This window comes from Gymnoscopelus braueri (assembly GCF_963280865.1).
Source record: "Gymnoscopelus braueri genome assembly, chromosome: 23".
NCBI lineage: Eukaryota > Metazoa > Chordata > Actinopteri > Myctophiformes > Myctophidae > Gymnoscopelus > Gymnoscopelus braueri.
Window position 1 is genome coordinate 22,813,890 of NC_137625.1, and position 27,019 is coordinate 22,840,908.

At 42.8% G+C, this 27,019-nt stretch overlaps 1 protein-coding gene across 4 annotated transcripts; it reads left to right on the forward strand.

The window, feature by feature from the left end:
* The first annotated feature begins 3,685 nt into the window (after window positions 1–3,685).
* On the forward strand, window positions 3,686–25,517 carry igf1 (insulin-like growth factor 1). Of its 4 annotated transcripts, none has more exons than XM_080420973.1 (5): window positions 3,686–3,879; window positions 6,850–7,018; window positions 19,954–20,216; window positions 20,526–20,561; window positions 21,567–25,517. In XM_080420973.1, exons 1-5 carry the CDS (start codon window positions 3,844–3,846, stop codon window positions 21,624–21,626), a joined length of 564 nt encoding a protein of 187 aa, XP_080277099.1. In that variant the 5' UTR covers window positions 3,686–3,843; the 3' UTR covers window positions 21,627–25,517. The 4 variants fall into 4 exon arrangements, with proteins under 4 accessions (XP_080277099.1, XP_080277101.1, XP_080277100.1 ...); XM_080420975.1 differs by having other exon boundaries at window positions 19,954–20,135; XM_080420974.1 differs by lacking the exon at window positions 20,526–20,561.
* The last annotated feature ends 1,502 nt before the right edge of the window (window positions 25,518–27,019 follow it).

The following is a 27,019-nucleotide window of genomic DNA, read 5'->3' on the forward strand; positions in this document are numbered from 1 at the left end:
AGTCTTGAGGCGAGACTTAAAAACCCCAATAGATTGAGCCGTTCCAATGGGGAGGGCCATCTATCTTATAATGGTAAGGACCAATTATATGAAGATTGGTTGGAAATGGGTGAAGTGGTCTTTCAAGAATGGACATAATTATTTTATGTGTTGTATTTCAAGGGAATTGAAATGAAACCACTGGCTGAGGATCCCCTGGAACCCCCCCCCCCCCACCCCCAAGGACTCCTGGTGGTCCCCAGACCTCACTTTGAAATCCACTGGTCTAGGCTGCTTGGAACCTGCATAAAGAAGGTGGATTGAGTCCAGCTCCATCGTGTTCTCCACTGAAAGTGACTGTGTGAGGCCACCGTCAGGCCCTCAGGTTTAGTTTTTCAAGGAGATTTATGTAATAACAGTTTGTTGAAACTTTCTGAGAACTCTGTGCTACTTATTCTTCCGTCCTCTCTTGCAGTAATCCAGATTCCAGCAGGTTCAGTGATCACACAAAGTCAAACTATCTGACAGAAGTGTTTTTTTCTCCTTTTCTTTTTCTCATTTCAATAGTTTGATCATCAACAGGCGCCACGGAATTTCCTGCCCTCTTTGCCAAAATAATTTGACCCCTACATGTTACTACGGAAACATGGAGTATCAAAACAAGCACCCCATTTCTCGCTTTGCTCCATGACGCACCTTATTTCTTCCATATGAACGCTGTATGGCACACTAATGCCTGATTTCTGCATCGTACGTCAATGTTGCACACTGAAAATAGCCGATCTACAAACTCACGGCGCCGGGTTGTGAGCTTTTGATCGGCTATTTTCAGTGTGCGACCTTGCTGTGTGACAAAGTATAATGAATGCTTAAAGGGCTTTGATAGCATATCATCACCAAAAACCATGTGCATTAGTACCACACACAAACTCAAACAAGGCGGTACCACACCCAGTTGTCTTTTTTTTTTCTTTCTTTCTTTTGACTGAGAAACCACGTTTGAGAAAGTAATGTACAAAGAAGACAAGGCCCCAAATTACCCCTACAATCACTTGCAACAGATACCCTAATATCCTCAGACTAATCAAGAGAATAGAGAAGGATAATCAAGTGTGTGTGTATATGTGTCCTCATGTGAACCTCTGTCTGTGCCCAGTTATCCCCAACCTCACGCATCCCCTCCCAGCTTGAGTACCAGCCCTGCAATCACCCCCAACACACACACACACACACACACACCCCGCTCCGCAGCCTCCCGTACTACTGTAATGCATGAACCCATGCCGGTTTGTAAATTAGGCCCCGTTCCTTCCCACATTTCTTACTTCCTCCTTTTTTTCCCCTTCTTTGTCCATTTAAATTCGTAGACCATTGTCTCTCATTTCGGAAATGTTCGGCTGGACGGGACAACGTCAAATGCTCTCTCTCGCTTCCTACAGCGAGAGAACCCTGGGAGTGAAAACAAGCCCTTTCCTGGTCAATGAGTTCACCCGTCTCCCCAGCGAGGCTGGAGGGAGGTGGGTGGGTGGGGGAGGGGGTGCACTGGCCAAGGGACAGGGGGAAGGGAGACTGAGGGGGCGAGGGAGAGCGGGAGCAAGAGTCTTACAACAAAAGAGTAAAGAGTCAGAGAGGCGAGCTGGCAGCAGGACAGGTCTGAGTGGTGGACATTAGAGGGGTGAATGAGGGAAGGTCAGCCTCTGCCTACTGCATCAGCAGATGCACTGCATCAGCAGGCTCCCAGTCCCATCAATACCGCCAGACCACAGGAGTAGTGATAAAAGGGAACTTTGTGATAAAACGCTGATACATTTGCTTGTTCTTGTCATCTGTAATCACCAGAGGCCCGAGAGAGTTGGGGAGGTCGGGGGGGGGGTCAATTGTGCCATCAGTCACCCGAACAAGACATATGGCATCAATATTTGTGATTGATATACGACAACTTGTTCTTGTAATCTGATATAATCATTGGGCAAAGATGCAATATTTCTATATCAGAGAACGGCTCCCTTTCAGAGAGGCTTCAGTGACTGACTGTGTCCCCGATCTGATGCAAACAAGGTCATCTGGTTTTTCGAAAGCAGCTTTGTCCCTTTAATCAGAAGAGCATCATCATATTCCATGTACCAGCAGCTCCTTACTATGACGCAATTCACTGGGGAGTGCAAACAGAGATGAACAATGTGCAGTCTGAGTGTATAAAATCCACCTCCGTGCAGCTGAGCTGGTATCACTGTACCACCACAGATGTTCATATACACACATTGAGATCATGGCAGTTCTGCAGTCGTTTCAATTAACCCAGTAGTGTAAGCTGTATGTTAAAGGCATGACTGACCCTAAAAGACAAAAGGATTTTGCAATGTTTCTGTGGCTGTAATCTTAATTGAGCCGAAATGTTTAAGGTTTGCACTCTGACAATCTGCATGTCACCATTTCAGGATGTGCAGTGTTTTTGAAGTCTCTTCTTGGTGTCAATTAGTCCATATAATCTAATAAAATAATAAAAACTTGAATTACACTAAATGGTCAGTGTAGTGTAGAGTATCTCCTGTGTTCAATGGGGGAATTTGCATGTGTTTTAACATTCTGTTTCATGTCTATAGTCCTTTAGATGCACGTAACCTTGATTATGATGCACTTGCTCCGTCCAAGCAAGCTGGATATGCTCGGATGTCCTGCTTTATGATTGGGTCAGCAGTCAGCACTGATCTCCTGTTTAATGATTGGATCAGTGATGATACCCTCTCTCCTTAAGCCCTGGCACAAGGCGGTGGTCCGTCTGCCCCCTGTTTTCCAATAATTGTGAAAAGACTCGACCGACAACTTCACATTATATGGCAATGGCACATTTTGTGTTGAATGAGTGTGAGTGCACTGTGCACTGCTCGGTAGAACATTTGGCTGAGCAGCCCAGAACTAAAGTTGCTCAACATGAGTATGTAAGGAAAATCTTCAAGTCACCCTGTCAGAAATGGCATTCCCTGTCTAAAGACTTTCCACATAGAATAAAGGATGTTGAGAGGACAGCTTAAATGTTTAGATTCTCTATGTAATTCTTTTTTTAGGGTTCGGGTTAGGGTAGATCTGAGTATATATATATTTTCAAGTGTATACTTTGGCTATTCAAAAATAGCAGATATACAAGTTCATAGCGTGGTACTTCGTGCTGTGCTATGAACTTGTAGATCTGCTATTTTTGAAAAATCTATTCATTAAATATTTTCGTATGGTTTGAAGAAAAGGTTCTAGCAATTGTGATGGTCATTTGAGTTAACTTCTAACCATGATTAAAATGATGTGAAGTCACACTGTTCATATGAGCTGTCTGTGGACTGCAAGGCACCCACATTACGCACAAGCAGTCGCGGTAAGGACAGAGCAGTCCATAATCATAACTCCCGAGTCTCTTTTTACTTCACGTTTCTGAGCTTTCAGCACCTAAAATATACTTTGGGTGGCGCGGTGCCGCTTGTTCTTTCTCGATGTGAACTACTAACCAAGTCTTAAAAGAGATCAAAATTCAATCCCGTTCTTTAGAAAAAGAGAGAAATGACGTTATTTGAACATGTGCCCAAAAATCCTTAATGAATAACTTAGGACGAGTAGGAGGCAAATTCCGTCCCAGCTGTTTCCTGTTGAAAATGTCTGTGTAATGTAGATAAATGTGAGGGATTTTCTCCCTAAATCCGTCTCCTGTTCGACTAAATCTCACTTCTCCAAAACGAGCCTGCGCAATGGAACAAAGTGTGGAATATTGAGATGTGACATTACAGCCTTGCATCTCATCCTCTTTTTCTCTCTGTTTTTTAATGACTTCAAACAAGTTCATTTTTGCTGGGCTTTGTCGTGCGGAGACCCGTGGGGATGTCTGTTCAGTGGCATTTATGTGATGTCTTCAAGGTAACTTTAATACCTGATTTCCTTTTGGCAATAAGATTATCACCTTGGATTATTCACTATAGAGCATCCTTATCTAGGCTAAACCAGCAATATGCAAGCAAATGATGTGGGTTCTTTTGTGATTCAGTTATACGTTTGCATGTAAATTAAATGTGCATTTATTAATATTTGTTCTAAGTTGTCATGCACATTTATCAGTTATAGTGCATGGCTGCATGTGCTGCATGCCCCCAGACAGTGATTTTCTTTTTTTATATTTATATAGAAATGAGAGACGGTCCCCGTTGCTTTAATTGATTTAATTAACGAATGAATCTTAATGTGATCGTGCATGAGTTTCTGATCCCTGGATAAATGGACTTCTTCTTCCACACATGCAGTCGCACGGTCGCCGTGCGCTCGGATCTGCCTGCCCGGTGCCTTTTTGCATACTGTAGCTCTGAACTTTGAAAGTATTTTTTTTGCTGAGTGTGCATATTGGGTGCTAAAAAATCTTAAACATATGCCTCGTGTTAGGGAGAGCTTAAGAAGTCTAACAGGGGTCCTTTGGCCATACGGACCGTGTGGTTGGGCTTGTGATGTAGATGGATCATGTCCTGTGTTTATTCTCTTTATTATGTATATTTGGCCCACTTAGCTTCCTCTACTGGGTTTGGCCCGGGAGCCGTTTTCCATCTCACTTTTGGATCATGGGCAAGAAGAAACCCTGGCTCATAAATTAGTCTTAGTGCATCGTTTTTTTTTTTTCTTTCTTTTTCCTTTTTTTGAGCTTTGCGGGGCCACATTTGCATTGATTGAAAAATGTGCAGCAGAAATAATTGCTTCAAAAGACGTCGGATATTATTTGAACAGCCGTTAAAACTTTAAATCACCTTTTGGTGTTTGATAATTATTCCTATTTGTTTAGTTTAGGAAGTTAATGCAGAATTTGACATCGGAAAGACACGCGGATAGTGAGACAAATATTAAAAGTAGTTTTTTTAATTTTATTTTAGTTGGAGTGCATGTTCCCTTTGCGCACCATTCGGGAGCATCCAGGCTATGATAGATACACGTAGCTAATAGCTCTGTATTTATAGGCTACATTTAGTCCACATTCCCTGTAAATGCACCAGGTGTTTACCAAAACGCTCGCCCCAAAACACAGTTGCCCCGGGGCAAATCCGGCGACCTTGGAACTGTAGCCACCTGCTATAAACTCAGTAAAACTATGCCTAAAACTAACTTTATTCCCAAACGTAACCTCAGTAAAACTATGCCTAAACCTAACCTTGTTAAAACGGTGCCAAAACCTAACCTTATTACCTCAGTGAAACTATGCCTAAACCTAGCTCTGGTCCATAGCGTTGGAATTAGTTCTCCTTAATGCTATGGGACTTTCGAGCCTTTGCGCACCACAGGCAGCGCCGCCTCTCGTCTTTAGTAAAAAATAAAAAATACACTTTTGCTGCTCACCAAAACAAAGACGGTTTTGTGGAGTTGAAAGCCTACTCTACTTAGTGGGAACACTCTGAGCCCCCCACCTCACATGTAAAATACACTTTTTGGCCTAAAAAGCAAATAGAGAAATCTGGTCAATAGAAAAATTCCATTGACCAGATCTGTAGAGGGCGCACTGGAGTAAAATATGTTTTCCTTCCGGTGAAATATTTTATTTTCTGGCCAAAAAGTGTATTTTAGACGTTAGGTGGGGGGCTCAGCAGTGACGGCTCAGAGTGTTCCCACTAAGTAGAGTAGGCTTTCAACTCCATAAATCGTCTTTGTTTGGTCATTTTTACTAAAGAAGAGACGAGACCTCGTGTGAGGGGAAAGGATCGAAAGTGCAGTACCATAGCGTTAACGAGAACTCCTTCCAACCTATGGACCAGAGCTAGCCTAAACTTATTCCTAAACGTAACCTCAGTAAACTATGCCTATACCTAACCTTATTCCTAAATGTAACCTCAGTAAAACGGTGCCAAAACCCAGTGGTGTAATGGTGATTTATTTTCTTCAGGGGAACGGTATTTTAATGGTGTCACGCGTGTAAACCTGTTATGCAAAGTAGCCATTTGGGTAATTTGCGCGGGAAAACAACCGTGTAGCGACCAAAACACCGGTGCCAAAACATAACCTTATTCCTAAACTTAACCTCAGTAAAGCTATGCCTAACCCTAAACGTGTTTCTAACCTTATCCTCAGTAAAACAAATACAAGAATACAAGAACCACTGGGGGTGAGCGGTCCGCGAAAACAAATGGGGGTGAGCGTGTTTTGGGGCGAGCTTTCCGGTTACCTGTGTTTCCCCTTTAGTGTTTAATTTCTCTGACTATGATGATGATGACACTAATGATGTTCAATCGGTTGCACTGGCGAGGAAGCTATAAGGCAATTAAAATAGGCAATGTTCCCTTATGCTGTCTATGTTCCATCAGTGTAAAGTAACCAAGTACATTTACTTGAGTACAATTGTGAGGTATTTTTTACTTTACTGGAGTATTTCCAATTGCAATACTTCTACTCCACTACATCTCAGAGGCAAATATTGTACTTTTTACTCCACTACAATTATTTTTAAAACTCAAGTTACTAGTTACTTTATTATTACAAAACCACCTCAGACCTATATATACTTTGGCAATTTGAAAATAGCTCATCTACAAGCCCATCAGACGACGCCTTGTGAGCTTGTAGATCTGCTATTTTCAAAGGATTTTTTATACGAAATGGGACCTTCTGCACAATGAGTACTTTTACTTTTTGGTACTTTTAAGTACATTTTGATGCCAACACCATTGTACTTTTACTCGAGTACATTTTTGAATTCCGGATTTGTACTTGCAATAGACTATTTCTGCAATAGGGTATTTGATACTTTTACTTAAGTAAAAAATGTGAGTACTTCTTCCACCACTGCTTATGCTGTCTTTGTGCTACATGTTGTGTGGGGTGTGTGTGTGTGTGTGTGTGTGTGTGTGTGTGTGTGTGCAGTGTGCGATGTGCTGTATCTCCTGTACCCACACCCTGTCAACCCTGTCACTACTGCTGTGCGTCCTGACCCTCACTCCGACGGCAACAGGGGCGGGGCCGGAGACCTTGTGCGGGGCGGAGCTAGTGGACACGCTGCAGTTTGTGTGTGGAGACAGAGGCTTTTATTTCAGTAAGTGCACCTTTATTTATTCATAAAGCTTGTGTCTGTCCCACAGCTCTAATGCGCACCTCTACTACCTCATAAATAAAAAAGCAGCTGTTTTTCTTTTTCTACTTGTCTTGACTTTCATATATAAGCATTCTTCTAATTCCCCGCCTCCTTCATTCCATTCCTTGCATTTCTTCACTTAACATCTTTTCTTATCAGAGAAGAGGTGATATCCCTTAGCGTAATCTGTCTTCATTGCAGACTGTAATAGAGTAATATGGCTTGATGCCCGGGTTTTGCTCAAATAGCATGACTGTATCTTGTCAAAGGTTCTGAAAGTGTAGATTGATGTTAAGCAGCTATATGGATATTGTACTCATGGCAAATCACAGCTCTACCCATGGGAATGGGGCTTTAAGTGGAATTTGGCTGACGATCTCTAAGAATGGGGAGGGGGGAGTCAATGTTGCAGTGATTTTTTTTTTTCCACTAGAAAAGCGAAAGCTAACCAAAGAAAACCCTCCACTAAGAATCCAGGATTTAAATCTCCTATTTTCCATTAAGGTTACTGAAGCCAGCCCAGATATATGGAGCTACTGAGGTTAGGTGCAATGTTCCTCCAGCAGTTAGTGTTCCGTCAGACATGTACTCTGATCTCTCTCTCTCTCTCTCTCTCTGTCAGAGAGGAGAATAACTACTCATTACCACCTTGGCTGCAACTGTTCCTATGACCCAGCTCTGTAAAGCCCTCTGTGTCAATTTAAATCTGACAGTGACCAAATGGTCCATTTTCACACTCTGAGAGATACATCGACACTCAGAATATTGCAGTGTAGAGCCATGTTTCTTGGACGTTACAATTGTATTATAGTAGCCTACATGGTTCTGGCAGATGTGGTGTGAAATGCGTTACAAACTCACCAACCAGCCTGCTGTAGCAGCTTCCCTCTCTCCAGCATGAAGCCACATTCGGGGACATTTAGCTTGGCTGATGTCCCCGTCATGAATATGTTGGCTCTGTTCCCCCCAGATGAACAAACATCTCTACATGTTCTAGGCATAGACCGCCGAAGTCTGACGTCATTTACACATCCTTTGTTTGTCTACCTGGTTCGCAGTTTTCCACCCCCGTTCTGAATCCCATAGACGTATTTAATATCGCGTCAAATAAGAACTGTGTTCCAAAAATAAACAAATGACCCTGGCGTGTTGACTCTTATGGATATGAAGCATCAACTGACGGTGAGAAAACGCTAATGTTACTTCCGCCGAATTAGTTACATTTTCGCCAGAAACAGACTGTATCAAATATAAGTGACTGACTATCATAAACGATACAGAACCCCCTCCCTGACAATAACGCCGACACGCGGTGTTTATTTTTGGACCACAATTCTTATATGAGACGATTCTAAGATGACCCAATGTTATTCTCCATAGAGAAATTACTTCCGCAAACCTGGGGATGAACGAGTCACGTCAGGACTTCGGTGCTCTATTTGTGTACTTGCTAATTGGAATTTGCATGAGAAATAACTACGTACTCGTGGACCATACAAGTTGGGAACGATGCAAGTCGGAAACGATGCAGGTTTCGGAATGCATGCCCCACCCGGTTCTGCAATACCTTACGTTGTACCTGTTGTCGGAGAGTACTCGCTGTACCCATTGTACCCAGTGCTGTACCCGTTACCACAGGACCACAGTTAGATATTACAATCAATGGCCCATTGACAATGGGTTATTTATAAACAGGCATCGGCCTACTTGTCAAAGTACCCGATGCAGTACCCACTATCATATGACCGATCGACTAAATATGGAGATATAGGATCCCCGATGTCGCTATTCTATTGTGTCGCTATTCTATTGAAGTTCTATTGTGCATGCTACCATTTAAATTGGTGCAGCGGCACAAACGTGAAGCAAAGCTAGGCCAATCCATGAAGCAGATGAGTTGTTAATTCAGGGAAGCTGATGCCTACACCACACCACTCCTTCAGACACAGAGATTCGGTGAGTCCTCCAGATCCGCGGAAAGATTGAAACAGACTTTTGTGTTTTTTCAGTACTGGACAACCGCCGGTCCTACCGAATTCTCTGCACTGCAAACCCACGGGTCATCTGCGACACACGCCAAGTTTGAAGTCAGTTGGTGGTACGGTGCCCAAGTTATGCCTGGGACGGACAGACAGACAGGCAGATGACAGGCAGACACAGGTTTTGTTAATTTATAGATATATAGAGGTTCGGGCCGCTACGTGGCCCTCACACCTACGTTGCACCGCCGATCTGACCGATATTCCCATATATGGAGATCCACATATGGGCATACCCCCTTTTGTGCCCATATATGAAGTTGTGCCTGATGCCATGGTGACACATTGAGGTTAGAAAACACTCCATATTTGGGCATAGCTGCATTGAGAACTCATTATATGGTTTTGGCTGAGTCATAGTGACATGAGCGTGATGACGTGGTCCGCCGGCCAGTCCTCCCATTAGCCAAATTTAATATAGGATAGGAGATTGCTATGCTACAGTACGTGGCCCTCACACCTACAGTATGTTGCACCGCCGATCCTTCTATCCGCAGGAGTTTTAAGTTGTGCCTATATATGGGCATAAAAGGGACAAGGACTGACGGATACAGAGCTCTCCATATATGGGCATAAAAGGGACAAGGACCCTCTAGTGTTGAGGATCTGCATATATGTGCATTTGACACGGTGATCAGTGCTGCCACATTTTGCCAGAGGAATAAGTAAGCAGGTCTATGAAAACGATGCTCATATCCCCAAAGGTTATGGACCAGGCGCGTATCGTCATTGGGGCCAACGAGGCCATGGCCCGGTCTGTAAACCCAGCTTGTCCCTGTGTAGGGGCAAGATCCAGGGGAAAAAAACTCAAAATCAACATTAGCAGGATCTCACCCTATTCTGTTGTAGCCGACCACAGAAAGTTGCCTTTGTTTTCAAGTGGGGCTCATTTGCATTCGGCCGAATTGTTAATGAGTGGCCATTAAAAACCAGTTTAGCCGTCAAACCGGTTCTGGCCCGGTCAACGTTAGACTCCACCAAACGCCACTGGTATGGACTAGTGCATATTGAAAATCAAATGTCCATATATGTGCATTTGGTTTATGTGACATCAGTGCATGTTATCTCCCTTATGTGCATTTGACTCCATATATGTGCACCAGCTAATGGGGATCCTTAATTAAATCTATAGTATAGTACAGTATATGGCCATATACGCTGCACACTGCACTCCCTCACAATGATGCTCTTTCTCAGTCATTGATTGCATTACAGTAACACTGAATCTACTGTTGCAGTCTCAAAAGCAATTGATTGTGGCTGATGGTTTTGTTTTCAGGACCATTTGCTGGCTTATAGCATCTTTATGTTTCACATTTGGCTTTGGGGGACTTGTGCCTTGGGCATAAGGAACAGAAGCAGACATATTTTAACGCTGATGAAATCTTAAACATGTGCAAAGATTCCGATGAGGTGCGAGGGTGTTGTGAGAGACGCTGATGATGTGTCGGCTACCGATAGTGGCTTTTTGTTAAATCTTTTGTGAATGTTTCTCACAGCAGGCTGCTGGAGCACTGCGCTGTTGTCCATATAGTTGTCATCTCACAAGAAGCGATTGAACAGAGGCCAGAGCAGCTCTTAAGTCCGTGCAGGATTGATTGATCAGTATCAGACCTCTTCTGACCTATTTGTGGTTTCTGAGAAAGAATTTGCCTTCATTGCTTTATTTTTATTCTGAGCAGTCAATGAACTGTGTGTGTGTGTGTGTGTGTGTGTGTGTGTGTGTGTGTGTGTGTGTGTGTGTGTGTGTGTGTGTGTGTGTGTGTGTGTGTGTGTGTGTGTGTGTGTGTGTGTGTGTGTGTGTGTGTGTGTGTGTGTGTGTGTGTGTGTGTGTGTGTCTTTTTCTGAAAAGATAATTGTATGGTATGTACAACAGGTGCTGTGCAGTGGAAAATATGCCCCCCCCTCTCTTTCTCTCTCTAACTATTTGAAGGACTGCATATACCAATCGCTTTTTTTTTTCACTTAAAAATATCTGGAGAATCCATTTCGGTTGTGTCATCTTTAGCACCCAGTAGTGTGACAGCTGGGCCAATGGCGCATTGCTCCTGCCCTGAACTCTTCCCCTCCGGTCTGGTCATGATGTTGCACTTGGCAGGCCTCTGACTGATGATGTGTCTTGGGAGAGGGTTGCAGTGACACCGGGGCCCACTGTGGTGAGCACGGGTTGCCAATCCACCTGATGCATGTCACTGCTAAAGTAGCTGCACTTGCATTTCATGACTTTGGATTTCATTACCCTGACAGGAATGTGAAACACTAGTCGGTGGAAATTCTTTCTTTCTCTTTTGAAGATAATGAAACAAGCTGTGGCTTGAGGAAGGAAGAAAGATTCTTTCTTTCTCTTTTGAAGATAATGAAACAAGCTGTGGCTTGAGGAAGGAAGAAAGAAAGAAGGAAATAATCGATCGATCGATCAATCCTCTACCATGGTCATTTTTCCAATTATTAGGCTGACCTAGGAATCCTCAGTTGTTTTTGTAATGCTTTAGCAGACACTAGGGTTGGAGGGTGATCTGCATGGGATAAGGAGGTAGACATTCCCTGAATAAGGCATGTGAAAATACACTCAAAAAAGAATACTGATCCCAAGCCAATGGCCTCTTAGTTGTCTCATACGATATTGTGTAATGAAGGGGCATAGTCCAAGAGGCCTTTTTTTTTTTTTTTCTAAATTTTTATCCCACGATTTTGTAACCCTATGTTTAACACACAGTTCCAATTGTCTATGTAATCCTGGGCACTACCTTCCCTCTGCCAACCTAGCGAGGCCAGGGCCGAGCTCATGCCTCCTTCAATGCATGAGAGCCAACTGACCTTCTTGTCACCTGACAGGGGGGAGTTTCCCTGGTTGGACGTAGCGCGTGGAAGGAACACGTTATTCCAACCAGTTCCTTTCCCCTCCATCAGGCGCCCCGGCTGGCCAGGGGGAGGCAGTATAGTGACCAGGATTACTGCATGTTTTTGTGAGGGTACCTACCCTAGGCGACGCGGGGAGAACATGCAAACTCCACACAGAAAGGCCCTTTCGCCAACCCCACCTAGGGTATGGGGGCTGATGACGCGGAGGAGAGAACGCGCCCACAGCGTCCCCTGTGGGAATCGAACCCAGGACCTTCTAGCTGTGAGGCGACAGCGCTACCGACTGCGCCACCGTGCCCCAAGAGGACTTAACCATTAGCCATCATCAATTATTTTGCTTGTCAGAGATGTCCTATTATATCAGAGATGAACAACTTTATGCATGCAGAAATTTGTTTGAACAAACCCTTAAGCGATATAGGTGATAGCCTTGATTGCTCGATTGATTGATTGATGTACTTTATGTAGTAAGACATGAGAACAACAGTACATGGAAGTACAAATTCACAATACAAGGTCTACTAAACTGGAAGACTCATTAAGCACTGAGCTTGTTTAAGATGAGATCCCCATGCACACAAATCATGATGACATATAAGAGGCAGACAGATATACACACTACTATACAGAACGTCATACAATCAGCTTACAGGTTACTGGTATGAAGAGTGAAAAATATGTACAAGAGAAGAAAAAAAACGGGGAGGGGGGGTGGGGGGGGGGTAGGTTAAGACTTAGACAGGGGCCATTTTCGAATTGCAGCCTCCTGAAGGTGTTTTTTTAGGGCAGTTTTGAAAGTGAGTAGGGTTTAAAGCTGGCTCCAGACCAATCCAAATCGGCCCGATTTTGGGCCGAATTGGCTTCGGGAAGTGTCGGCCAGTCGGTTAGGGGTCCGTCGGGGGGTCCGTCGGGACCTTTTCGGCCGACCCAGAGCCGACCGAACATGTTCAGCTTTTTAGCCGACTGGTAGCGCAGTGGCAGTGACAACAGAGGGCTGTCGGTGTTGCCAGATTATGTGAGAGAAACAAGCGACCATGTCTAAGAAAACCTACATTCACTGTTTCTCGTGAGGGAGAGGGGGAGAGAAAGAGGGGGGAGAAAGAGAGAGAGAGAGAGAGGGAAAGAGAGAGAGGAAGGGAGAGAGGGGAGAGAAAGAGAAAGAGAGAGGGGAGGAAGACAGAGAGAAAGAGGGTGGGAGAAAGTGGGTGAGAGAGAGGGAGATACCAGGAGCGAGGGAGAGAGAGGAACGGAGAAAGCGGGAGGGAGAAAGAAAGGGAGAGAGACGGAGAGAGAAACGGAGGGAGAGGGAGGTAAAAAGCGGCAGAGAGAGAAGGAAAGAAAGAGAGAGGGAGAGACAGAGGGAGAGTGAAAGATTGAGAGGGAAAGAGCGAGCGAGAGATTGAGGAGAAGGAAAGAGGGAGAGAGAGAACGAGCAATTAAGTGAATTGCTTTCACCTGCTGCTGCTGCTGTGCGGAGTGTGCTACAGGGCATATCTCCGCCAAGCCAGGGTGACCTACCCAGGCTCATGAAATTCATATTCAGGCATAGTAGCCAATTAGAATGAAATCTGCAAAAACGGACTCATATACTGATACAGAACCATATATTGGCTATATATTATGGCTGTCGGGTGGAAATCTTGTATGTTCCTTTTTTATTATTATTTAAAAAACATTTAAAATCGTGAAAATAGCCAATCTACAAGCTGTAATTATTAATAATTAAGAAATACTATATTTTAAAGAGTGAAAAATCAACTAAAGTCATTATTAGTGCAAGTTCATTCACATTTCATTTGAATGAAAATAACTTGTGGGTAAAATACATTCTGTGAATCTAATGTGATTAATGTGACCCCTACTTCAGTCAGTGAAGTCCAGGGCTGAATGTGACATATTGAGACCTATATAACTAAATATTGGTCATTTGCCAACACATTATTTTGTGAAATAAATGGGTAATATTTCACAGATAGTTATACTATTCTATACTATATTAAAATACAATCATCCTTAACCTTCAAGTTAAATGCATTATTTCCGTGGACTTCAAAATCATTTTTGGACTTAAAAATCTTTATTATTTTTTTGGATGGCCTTCCTGCCCTGGCAGGAAGGCCGGGCAGGGCCTTTGTGCCCTCCAAAAAATTACAACACCAAAGGCCAAGTGGCCTTGCCCCTAAAATGACGAAATTCCAGGCTTGAATGCAATAGATGTACTCTGAGTCTGTTACAAGTAAAAGTCCGGAATTCAACATTTACTTGAGTAAAAGTACTAAAGTATTGGTATAAAAATGTACTTAAAGTACCAAAAGTAAAAGTACAAAAATGTTTGAAAATAGCAGATCTACAAGCTCAGAACGCGTGCATCGCAACACGTTGTGAGCTTGTAGATCTGCTATTTTCAAATAGCTTATAGGTATAAAATAGGGCTAAAGTGGTTAATGTATGTTTCATAATGATTTATATCTGCAAAGTAACTAGTAACTAAACATTTCAAATAATTGTTGTGGAGTACAAGTATAGACAATTGGAAATACTCCAGTAAAGTAAAAGTACCTCAAAATTGTACTTAAGTACAGTACTTGAGTAAATGTACTAGTTACTTTACACCACTGCACGTCAGTGAAGAAAAAACGCTGGGAACATCCCTAAGTGGCTTTGCAGGGAAACAAGCCCAAAGTCGCTTATAATAAGCAGACCTGGCAACGCTGGCACGCTAAAAGTCAAATTAGCACATGAATGGCCAGTCGGCTGACAGACTTAAATGGCAACTTTTGCCAACCGAATACCAGTCTGTTGCAGTCTGGAGTAGTCTGCAATAGTCTGGACGAGTCTGTTTGGTGCGGAGTTGCCTTTACACCCCTTTACTCCTTTTGGTAGGGCATTCCACATTTTTGAGAAATAGCATGAGAGCAAGTTCATTCCATTTGTTGAGCCAAATCTGGGTTGAACATGATTCGTGGAGCTGCCTCTGGTGTTATGATCGTGGACTTCATTAACGTTTTGGAAGTATTTTGACAAATACAGGGGGATCCCAATGTTGTGGTGTATCTTGAAGACCAGGCCCATAGCGAGTTGCTGTACGCTGTACTACCCTTGCCTTACTTATGTTTAAGTTAAAAGGATCATAATACATGTCCTTATTTATAGGACTTTACCGCCATGCATTTTCGGGTGTGGTGGTGTTTAAATTTAAAGGCAAAGAGATTGAATTTGAGAGCTGTCAATTTTGGATGACTCAAATTATATTCAATGGTTTAGGGTGAGCGTAATTTGGTTTTAGTTGCCATCCCTTAGTGAAAGAGAGGAGGAGAGTAAAGGGGAGAAATTGCTTATCATTGACGAGATTTCCCCTCAACGCTGCTTGTCTGTCTCTGTGATTTTTATTGAAAGCAGCTGTGACTGGAGCGTTGTAGTAGGTATAAACAAAGCATCACACGCATGGAACACACACACACACACACACACACACACACACACACACACACACACACACACACACACACACACACACACACACACACACACACACACACACACACACACACACACACACACACACACACAGCTAGGGCTTGTCCCAGTGCTGCAGGGGATTATGTGGATTACAGGATGATCAGTGCTCCCCTCCTCCTCCTCCCTAGTGTGAACTAGTGTGAACTCCTTGTGTGTGTTCACACAACCTTCCGCTGTGTGAACACACACAGCGGAAGGCAACCGAGCTCTGAAGAAAGCCCTCCTGTGTCCTCCCCATCACTCAGAAAAAGGTGTCGTTTTCCCATTGAGGCCTGAATGTACTGTAAAGCTCTGACCCCTCTCTGAATTACCGCTCCGAGGAACAAAGAGGCGTCTCATGAAAAAGGACATGCAGGCGTCGTCCAGATTTTTCAACTTTGAAACTGTCCATCCATTCACTGGCCGTAATCCATTTGTGTTAATGCACAAAGTGCAAAGTGAAAATAAGGATATAATGACGGCTTGCATTTGTTCAAAGTTTGCCAAGTGCTTGTTTTTTGATTTACAGTTGATGTGCTCGGCATGTCTGGCATATTCTCCCTTCTGGGACTTGGACTTGTCTCATAAAACCCCCGAATACACTTTCATACTGGATTTTAATTATGTCACAAAAGAAGATGGACCTCAGCTGAAAATGTGACGGGAAACTGAGCTTTGCCATAAACCCTTTGTGTTACCAGTGATAAAGAGTTAGTTTCCAGTTCTATAGCAGCTTTCGGAGTCCCAGTCCAGCCATAAACTGCCTGACACTTTGCAGGCAGAGTATGCACTGGCTCCAAGAATTCACTGTTTTTTATTGACCACGACCAAGCGCTAAAACCGGTCCTTGCTGTGCCACTTTGGAATGGGGGAATCCAGTCATCATTCACTTTTCTATAGTGTTCCTCAGAGGGGTGAATGCTATGTGGGTTGTCTGTTAGAGGAAGAAACCTCAGTTTTTAGACGTAGCGGTGGCCTCTGCTTGACCGCATAGCCTCTTCAAATGGAGTAGTTACTAAAAACAAAAAAGGGCAGACTGCATGTTTGTTTTATGACGGGGATGGCTGGTGTTACAGAGTTCAAAGTATTCAAAAGGAAACGGATGGAAGACTGCCCCTTAATGAAGTATATGAACTTTCCACCATAGCCGCGGGAAGACCTTTTAGGTTAGGGGTGCGGTATGCACACCTCATGCATGCGCGCGCAGCACTCGTGCATGAGGACCCCCCGCGCGTTGGTTTCTTTATTTCGGTTTTAGGGTTAGGATTAGGGTTAGGTTAGAGTTATGTTATTTAATTCATATTTTTGCCTGATTTTACCGATTTATTATAATTAAAAAAAAGGGGTAGGGGGTGCGGTACCTGGGGGGAGGGGGGGCGGCCGCACCCCTACTTCTCGCGGTGCTGCTTTCCACTGTCTCATTTGTAATTAAAAGAGAAATGTGCTGAATTTTAACTGTATATCTCTGTCTAAATACAACGGGGACAACCGGTGAAAATCTCTGTATCTCTGTATCTCTGGGCGGTTCTGCAAAGTCTGTTTTATCTTCCGTCTGCCAAGTGACAGTATTTTGACGGTAGTGGTGAACGGGGAAAAAACGGTAGTGTAGCTTGGAATCCTCATCCCCAAGGTAGTCTGTGAGAAGTAAGTAGAGGCTCTCTCACAACACATGCTGGTCTGTGTAGACAGTAGACACTGTCGGTAAGCATATCCCCCCCCCCCCATTTGCAGTGGTATTGGAAGTGGAGTTGAGGCAAAATCTGATCAACTGTCCGTTTGACGCAATGGCACTCCCATGGGACCATCCCGTTGTGTTGTCTGATGCAGGGGCGAGCCACGCATCAAACGGGTACCGCATGGTCAAATCCTGTCCCAACTTGTAACCTGTTTGACACAACAGGCGTGAGAATGTGCTTTTCCTATGGGTAGACCATTCCAATCCACTGCATCTACTGACTGTACCCTAATCTAAGTAATCTTATCGTGATAACTGATTATGTCTGCTATAGTGACCTGAAAGGACAATGCTTAAACAATGGTCGTTTCCTCATGGTTCCCTCCTACGTTGTCATAGCTTGGCTTGGAGAGCTGAGGTGCGTGCATCTGGCAGGGATAGAGTGTTGACCCTATTTGTTTTACAACAGTAAGAAAAAAAAAACCTTTTGTTTATGAGGGATTACTGCTGCTATCACTGGAAATGCTGCATTTAAACCCTCCAAACCCCATTCCAACTGATTATTATTATGCATGTTTTCCCCAACCTGCCTTAGCTGATTATTCTACATGCCACAACCCGTGCCAGCTGATTTTTCTCTCCTGTCCAGCTGTTTGTGCAGCGGGGTTGCGAGCTATTTTGAGAATAATAGCGGAAGTTAATTTGTAAGGCTTTATTTTGTGGAACTGGAAAACAGGCCAAAGTGCTACACAGCACTCGTGGCTTGCAATGGCTATTATATAATCCTAGTCACAGGGGCTCTGTAGCAGATCTTCTCTAAATGTCTTGGTAGACATCGGGTGACAATCGACGGATAGGATGGATAGTCAAACAATGTGACAGAGGTGAGCTAGTGCAGTGATTCTCAACCTTTTTAATTTCAAGGTTCAAGGTTCAGTTTGATGTGCATTAGGCCACGGACCCCCATTTGAAATGATTCTTATCGCTGGTACCCCAATCTACACTGTAGGATCCTGTTCATTTATGGTACCAAGTTTCATTTTTACACTCTCAGAGTGTACAAATAGTTTGGTTCTTTCCTAACTATCAATCATTTAGATCCCCTGGAACCCCCTCAAGGACCTCTGGTGGTACCCAAACCCCACATTGAGAACCAGTCAGCTAGTGGATGCTGTTTCTTTAAAATACGTACGCAAATATATTCCAAAACATGTTTTGTCTCTAATTTGTAATTCAAATACACAAAAAAAAACATAAATCCAAAGAACATTTTAAACCGTGAGAAATTACTACTATTTCTACTACAGAAGTACCCCCCCCCCCTCCCCTTTTTGTTTGTTTTTTGTTTTACTCGTCTAGAAATATTTTCTTTTCATTTCTCAGATGCTTGAGCCCTTTAGAAATTCCCACTACACTTATGGGTATGTGTACATGTAGCATCCAATCGCATGCACAACACAACACATTAGTCTACCCGTCATGGGCGTTTTTTTGATATTCTCATTCATGCCTCCATCAACTTCCACTGTATCTTGGGTGTCGGGAGCTCCAAGGAGAAAGATGCTTCTGTTTCTGAATGAAAGCCGCTTCTCCTTCCAAAACAACATTGTCAGGACAAGGCAGAGAGAGCGCAGAAGTTAATGCACTTTGTCAGCACCGGCAGCCTTCCGAGCCAAGAGCTATTAACTCTGAGGGGGAAAGGCATTTCCTCCTTGTAAATGCCATATTAAATTATTATTATTTCATTTGGTAACAGGGAAAAGCCCATCAGGGCTATATTGCCCAAGGTGTGCAGGGAATTGTAAATGGAGAGAAGGAGTTTTTATAAAGGCCACTGAAAGAAGGTGTTTTTATTTATTTATTTTCTTTTTTTTGGGAGGGGTGGGTGAATGGAGTTGAAAGCTGTGGGCATGTGAAAGGAGTTGCCTATTGGTGTCATTGCAACTTGAAACTTCATGCCCAAGCAAAATTGCAAGGCAGCAACTTTTCACCGGTCCAGTAACTATTATCACTGTAATCCATTTTCCACTGTAGTCCTCTGTATAATATACCTCTGTCGACCTTTAAACCTCTGTTTACCTCTCTTCACTTCTGTTTCCTGGCATGAGAAAGCTGCATCATGCCTCCATCTTCAACATCCAAGTTGGCTCTGTGTGAGCCATAAGAGCTCTCAGGTTCTTTCGCCAAATGAAAATGTGAATGAAGAGTGGAGTGTAGCCACTGGAGGTGTGGTCTGATGGACTGCCTGCTTTCTCTGCAGGTTGATTAGGCCCACAGGGCCTGTGGTTTGGCCTCGGGGTAAAAGATACCTGGGCAAAAACGGCAGAACGTGATATTCGCAACTTTGGGGTGACTACGACCCCCTTTTTACAGGAGACTGACTGCCAAAAGGGGTCCATACTGTGCAATGTGATACACTGTAAATTTTACACTGAAGAAATCCATGTCATTAAGGCTGTCCATATATCAGCGTAATCAGGCCCATGACCTGGCCGTTAGCACTCCACTATTACAGGCCCCGTGGTCTGGATGCTAGCCACCATTTGTTACAGAGTTCTGATTCATTCTGTGCCGGGGGGGGGGGTCAAGTTGATTTTGTATCCGTTCAAGACATAACTGGCCTGTTTGGCTGTCAAGTTTGTGACAAACGTAAAGACGTAAAGATAAGTCCCAGAGTGAATTTGTGACACAAAGATCCCTGCCATTCATCACTAGCAACCAAAATGTCTTTGCAGGAAAGGTGATGAACTTACATGAAAGCCATATCATTTTTAAGTTTGCAATACCATGAATTAATTCCACCCACTTTCCTCTTGGCCCAGGTAAACCTACAGGCTATGGCCCCAACGCACGGCGATCACATAACCGTGGCATTGTGGACGAGTGCTGCTTCCAAAGCTGTGAGCTGCGGCGACTGGAGATGTACTGCGCACCTGCCAAGACTAGCAAGGCAGCTCGCTCTGTGCGTGCACAGCGCCACACAGACATACCAAGAACACCTAAGGTTAGTACCACAGGGCACAAAGTGGACAAGAGCACAGAGCGTAGGACAGCACAGCAGCCAGACAAGACAAAAAACAAGAAGGTGAGCACAGCACCGGACAGATACACTTTAAAAGAGATTAATCATCAGGCAAACAGAAGGGGGGGGGGGGGGGGGGGAAACAGACCAAAGAAGTCTAGACTTCGTAATTTTGGTTTTGCATTTTGGGGTGTGAGGGCATTTTGCAAGAAAACTTAAAGCATGCATACACAATGTCCCCAGAATGTTAAGGGCAAAAAGATCAATAGAAATCTTGATTAGTGACACAGACATTGATACCTTACTACTGCATACTGTAGCGACATAAATCAATCCATCTAATCTAAGTGGATCCCTTTCCACCCCCCACAGAGACCTTTATCTGGACATAGTCATTCATCTTGCAAGGTATGTCTCTTCAAGGTGATGAGGACTCTTGACACGACAACATTCTGAGTGTTACTTTAACTGTGAACGTGTAAACATGGACTTGTAATTACACTTTCAGAGTTACGTTAACACTCAGGATTGTACTGTGTATGTGGATCACAGCATGCAAAAAAGGGTTTCCATGGCCAGAGAAAGACGCATGCCTAACTATGATATAGCACGGAATTAAGTTGATTCCTTGCATGCCTCACTTAGAGAAACGACACAGGAATAAATGTAGAACTCTGCCAACTACGGCAACCCACTATAATCAGTTTTCGTCAATGCGTCCTCTACTTTGTGAGAAGGAAATTATTACATTGATATGAAGTGACGTGCTTCAACAGCAGAATGCGGTTTTATCTCAGTATGGGAACAATTTGATAGAAAATAACTAATTTGCCCCTAGTTCTGAAATCTTAAAGCACTATGCCAAAGAAAGAAACCATTAAAGTCTAAAGGCAGACTTTGTCTCATCCTCTATTTGACAACCATCCAGACACCGTGAACCTTTTAAGATTCAACTCGATGCTTTTTGCCCTTCTCTCGAAAAAAAAGAAAAACCATTAGCAAGAGAAGGAACTAAGTGGTTTTTGTGGTCAACCTGACAGCACTCTCTCTCCCAGGGCAAATTCTCTCTACTCTCCTACAGTACATCATATGCTGACATTCCGGCGTCTCACTAGAACAGATTGATGCATGCAAAGGCCTCCAGTCATAACGCATGCATATCATATTCAACCTATCTGTTTGGATGCAATGGCCTCCTCATCGCTCATTCATTCATTTGTGGATTTGCGGTGCCACTTTAAATGGAGGCGTCGATGTATGAATCTTCTCCAAGACGTGGCATTAGTTTCCCCCATTTCATGAAGTCACTCATCCACTGTCTGTGGGTATATCTCGCACCCAAAGCTGTTACACCGCATGCTTGACCTGTGTCGTGTCTAAACCGTTTCTCTCTTTTTTTAATTTTTATTTTAGGAGGTGCATCAGAAGAACTCAAGTCGAGGGAACACGGGAGGGAGAAATTACCGAATGTAGAGAGCGAGCTAATGGACAAAATGTGGAGCGGCCTGGGAAGAGGGGAGGGAGAGGCCTTACCTGGTGTCCCTGTGGAGTGGTTCACTGTAAAACAACACAACGTGGATGCTAACAATGGTACAATAAGCTCTACAATATGATAGAAGCCTGCAAGTCAAGTGGTGTGTGAGGGATTGGATGAGGGATATTCTGATTATTTTATACACTGCACCAGTCCATATTGCAGTGGTTCCCAACCTTTTTTTCCTTGGAGCCCCCCCTTCCTTACTTCTGACACGAGTCCCCCGACACGTGAGCGCAGATACGCGCTTGTGTTTTTCAGACATGTTTGTTAACCACTACTTTTACTTCTCATACAGTGAATGGCGAACATACGTGATCTACAAGCTCACAGAGCGTCACATTGTGGTGCATTCATTGCTTTAGCGTTATATGCTTGTAGATCTGCTATTGCCGCTATTTTCCCACCATTTTGAAAGATTTTGAAAAACACGTCGACTACTTTTGACAATATAATGACATGCCCAAAATAGGGATGCAGGTTGAAGGTGGTTACATTAAAATAAGTTGCTATTACTGTACTTTACAATGATGTTAGATGTGGAAGTTACAGGGCAATAGATTCTGTATGACAAAGTTGGACTGATATCACATGTAGAACATACAGGCAGACAGTGGACGAAAACAAGTGATTTTGTGCGACATGTTTTAAAATGTTGGACTATACCTCCAAACAGACATGGCCTCACGCCTCCCCAGTGAAGTTTAACGCCACACCAAGGGTGGCCTGGACCCCAAGGTTGGGAAACACTGCCATATTGGGACGATTTTATTTTTGTTTTTTTTTGTTGTTAATGCAATGTAACAGACTAGTTTAGCTGCTGAGATGTGAGCAAGAGCTTATTATACCACCACGAGGAGCAGCATCCCCTGGCTCCTGGAAGGTTGGGACACGTCTGGCAGTCGGCCAATCAGAAAGCAGTTGGCTATGTATGGGAAACAATCCAAGAGTCATCCTCTCCCATGAACTTTGAGGAGGTAAATCTGACACTGAGAGGTCTGGCCGTACTTTGAATGGTTGGTTACACTTCTTTGGTGAGACAGGATACATTATCATCAACTCACATATAACAATTACTGTTTTAATTAAACATGATTAGCTTTGTGTTAAAAAAAAAAAAAAAAAGTTTTCTTTTGCAGATGTGACCCCAAAGAAAACATTGCATTGGCGTTATACATTATGCATTATTGATTTTTTTTGACATACGTAGATATTCTATATGCATCCCAAGCAGTTCATCTTTGGAATGTAATCACAGACAGATGTTGTAGTTGAATCACCTTGCATCAAAGTCCTGGTTTCACTGTGACTGTATCCAAGTCAAAGTCACAAAGACGATGTTTGAGTCCAGTCTGAAAGGTGTGAGTCATTTATGATCCGTCGTATGACGTTGTATAAATCTGGCTTTACACAAATCCCTCCCATGTTGCACATGTCATGGAGAACATGCAACCGAGCAGTTGTCATATTCTGCTCAGGGACCTTGCAGACAATCTAAATAGATAAAAACACAGATAAGGTACGAAAAGAGGAATCAGGGAAACACGATGTCAAAAAACTAAATGACAAACCACCCAGAGCTACAGTGAACAAGACTTATCTGGCAGGTAAATAGTGTTTCTTAGATGGTCAGAAGTGGATCATTTGAGAGACACCGCTGTATTTAGAGTACATTCAGTACGTTATGGGAATACATAACGATGAGGCAAAGGGCATTTTGTCAGTATCATTTTTGCAAACTGTCACCAAATCCGATTCAAAATGAATTCTCAGTTCCCGTCCTCAGTGATCAACATTCAGGTTGAGACTTATTAGAATCCTTAGCTGTTAATTTCAAGTCAAACCAATATGTATCCAAGTAGTCTTTGTCACAATAATCCCCAAGCTGATTCTTATTCAAGTCCTGAGCTGAGCCTTTAATGACTAGAATTCCGTATTCTTGTTCTTTTGCAGAACTGAACATTTCAATATACTTTCACAAATCTGTGCAAAACTGGGGCGATTAATAATTGATTGATCTTAGCTCATATTGATTTTTTATTTTATGGAAGCCACAAATGTTGCTTCTTCCATAACATCATGAATGGACATAAGAAAGCCACATACAGTAATCTTGACAAAACACACATGAACACTGCAACTCAAAAATAACACTTACTGTAAGAACTTGCGATACTCTCACAATACAAGTAAGCTAAATAAATACTTTGCAAATACACATACTGTACACACAAACACAGACAGTGTAAATGAGTTGTGCAACCGTGAGCAAGGTTCAGGCACACATATGCAGGCAGGCACACACAGACCGACAGACACACTTGCGCGTGCACACACACACATACACACACAAGCTCCATGAAAAGCCAGTTCTGAGAAGTCCTTGTGTTGTGATTGACAGTAACGTCTGTTTGCACAAGAATTCATGTGACATTCAAATTGTCCCAATAACGTCCCAAGACAGCTCACCTGTGGCACTGTCTCCTCTGCCTGGCTGTGTATAATAATAGTAATAAAACAGTACTCCCACTTATGTTATCCTATACATTCTACTACTATCATTGTACATGATGGTTTCATATAACAAAACTGTATTAAGAAATTCCTATCCACTGTATAATGGTGCTATTTTGTAGTTTGTTACTTGCAAGAGTTGGCAAATAAAGAAAAGTCAGACAGATAGCAGGGCTTACATTGGAGGTCTTCCCTTTTGCACAGCCTTGCGGCCACCATTTCAATGGTGTTTTTATTTGTATGCTGTTTCAACAAGGTCGCAGTGTAAGCGAGCAAATGTATTTGTGTGAAATCTGTGAATGCATGGAAAAGTCAAAAGATGTCGTGTTCCCAAGAAGGCAAAATGCTATTTTTTCTACTGTTTTTAAATTATTGTTACTCAGTACAGATCCCTATGCCAAAAAAGAAAAAGAAAAAAAAAAGGGGGTGGGGGGAAACTTGATGAAAGTGCTGTGAACTGTGATCTTCCAATTGTATTAAGATTGTTAAAAGTCATGGTATGCTTTTGTCTATCCTGAGACGTGTATGTAGCCTGCTACATGCACCTCACTGAAAGCCTAGGTACTGAACAATTGGAAACATTTATGAATAAGCCAGAAATTTAATTTATATCGTTCAAACCATGCGCTGTTTAATAAAACAGTAAATTTAAACTTGTTTTCACTGATCATTTTAAAAGTGCTTTTTATGTGTTTCTTATGATCACCATTATTCTTCAGATTGAATTGTGCATGTTGTTTGATATAAGTTTCTTACAAACCCCTCATCAGTTGATCTAACCAGATTAAATAATAATAAATGAAACTGGTCAGTAGGCAATATTTGTCCTCCCAAGTCTATAGATGTATAGTAGATACCAAAGATGCATCATTTGAACACAAAACAACGCCTCACACAGTTGTGTTGCCAGCTAGTATGAATGGTCTCAACCAAACTTTAGAACAGATCATATAGCATATTAATTGATGGAGTGCTACAGCCATAGTGTGTCTCTCTATAGTCCCTGGAGCAAAGCTTGTATCAAAAACAAAACTGAAGTAAGCCAAGTGGAAGCCAATCTGGTAAAGTTGAAGGCAATGAAGAAATACAATAAACTTTAAAATGACCTGACTCGGCCATCTCAAATTGCATAGAACCTACAACAAAGCAAAATGTGGGAATGAATCATCGTTTCATGAGTGTACGATGATTTCCATTAAACTTTCACTGTCAAAGAAATTGTTTGATTAAAGCGCTGTTATTTATGGTGCTCTATTGCCTTCTGTAGAAAATGTTTAATAAAATTATGACAGATTGTTCACCATTCCTGCTGAATAAACCACGTTGTCAACATTAAGAGAATGGCTGGTCATTTATTTTATGCAGTTCACACACGTGCACTCATTTAGGTTACAGAAGCTGTCACTTTGATCATCAACTTCATGTTCAAATGTGTTTACCTGTAGTCTACAGGTAAACACACGATCTACAGGCTGTAGATCATATGTCACACTAAACAAAAATGGTGCTAAATAGTGCTAAAAGTGGTTCTTTGAATCGTGATTATGTTCTACTAGACTCAGGTTCTGGCCGCTACGCTACCCTCACACCTACGTGGCACCGCCGATCCAACCAATATGTCTGAGTCTGTGCTCAGGAATGTGTCAAAACCCAAAAATTCTCCATGAATTCAAGGCTTCATGGAGTGTGTAATCGATAGAAAATAAGTAATTTTTGGGTGAACTATTCTTTTAAGTGTCTTGTTCAGGGACACTTTGACACTTTGACACGATCCCAGGCTGAGGCCTGGGATCGAACCTGGGATTTATGGCTTGCCAGGCAGGCTTTCTAACCATTCAGCTATGGCCACATCATCAGCAGAGAAGAAGCAGAAGTCACACTTTCAACTCCCACCCTCGCCAGGGTCAAAAACTTTATATTTGAAATCCGAACGTTTATGTAGATGAATGAATGGGTCAAAAATGGAGAAAGTGCAAACACCAGGTTGAAGTTCATCCATGACGGTCATGGCAGATCCAGACTGCACTAGCGATTTGTTTACATTCGACCGCATGGCTCATTTGCATAAGACGTTACCATATTGATTTTATCCCACTGTTGAGGGTTAGGGTTATGTTTTATATATTTTGTTTAAGACTTACAGTAGGCTTCCTTGCCCCACTGGAATACAGTGACTGATATAAATTAATAATATACTGGACCATACGTAAAATGAAGAATACCTTGTGATGTCAGTGATATTTTATTACAAATGAAAATAAAAATAAGAAACAGTGCAGTAACAATACGTTTTCGTATAGCAGCAATTTTGCATGTACAATATAAATATAAATATATTGTCTGGCGGAAACCTCATTATGGCCAAAACTGTTATTTTCAGCATAAACATTCTAAAATAGCAAAAACAGCAGATCGACAAAAAAAAGCAAGACTCGCGCAACATAATTTGGCAAGACACACCATCTCCGGTTAACTTCCCGTATCGGCATAGTCCCGCGTCTCGCGTAGCTATCTGCGTGAAGAGGGCGGACGCCAACCTGCTTCCGGTCTCCTAAAAAGGCGTCCGCGAGACGCGAGACTATGCAGATACGGGAAGTAAACCGGAGATGGTGTGTCTTGTCGATTTTTGTTGCACGAGTTTGCGACTTTCAAAAAGCGTTAAGCATTGGTTCTCAAAGTGGGGTCCGGGGACCCCCAGGGGTCCTTGGGGGGGTTCCAGGGGGTCCCCAGCAAAATTGTATTATTAAATATGGCTCTTTTATTGCTACTTTTAACTTTTTACTGGATCCTATGTAAGTAAAGCCTGATTAAAGTGTCA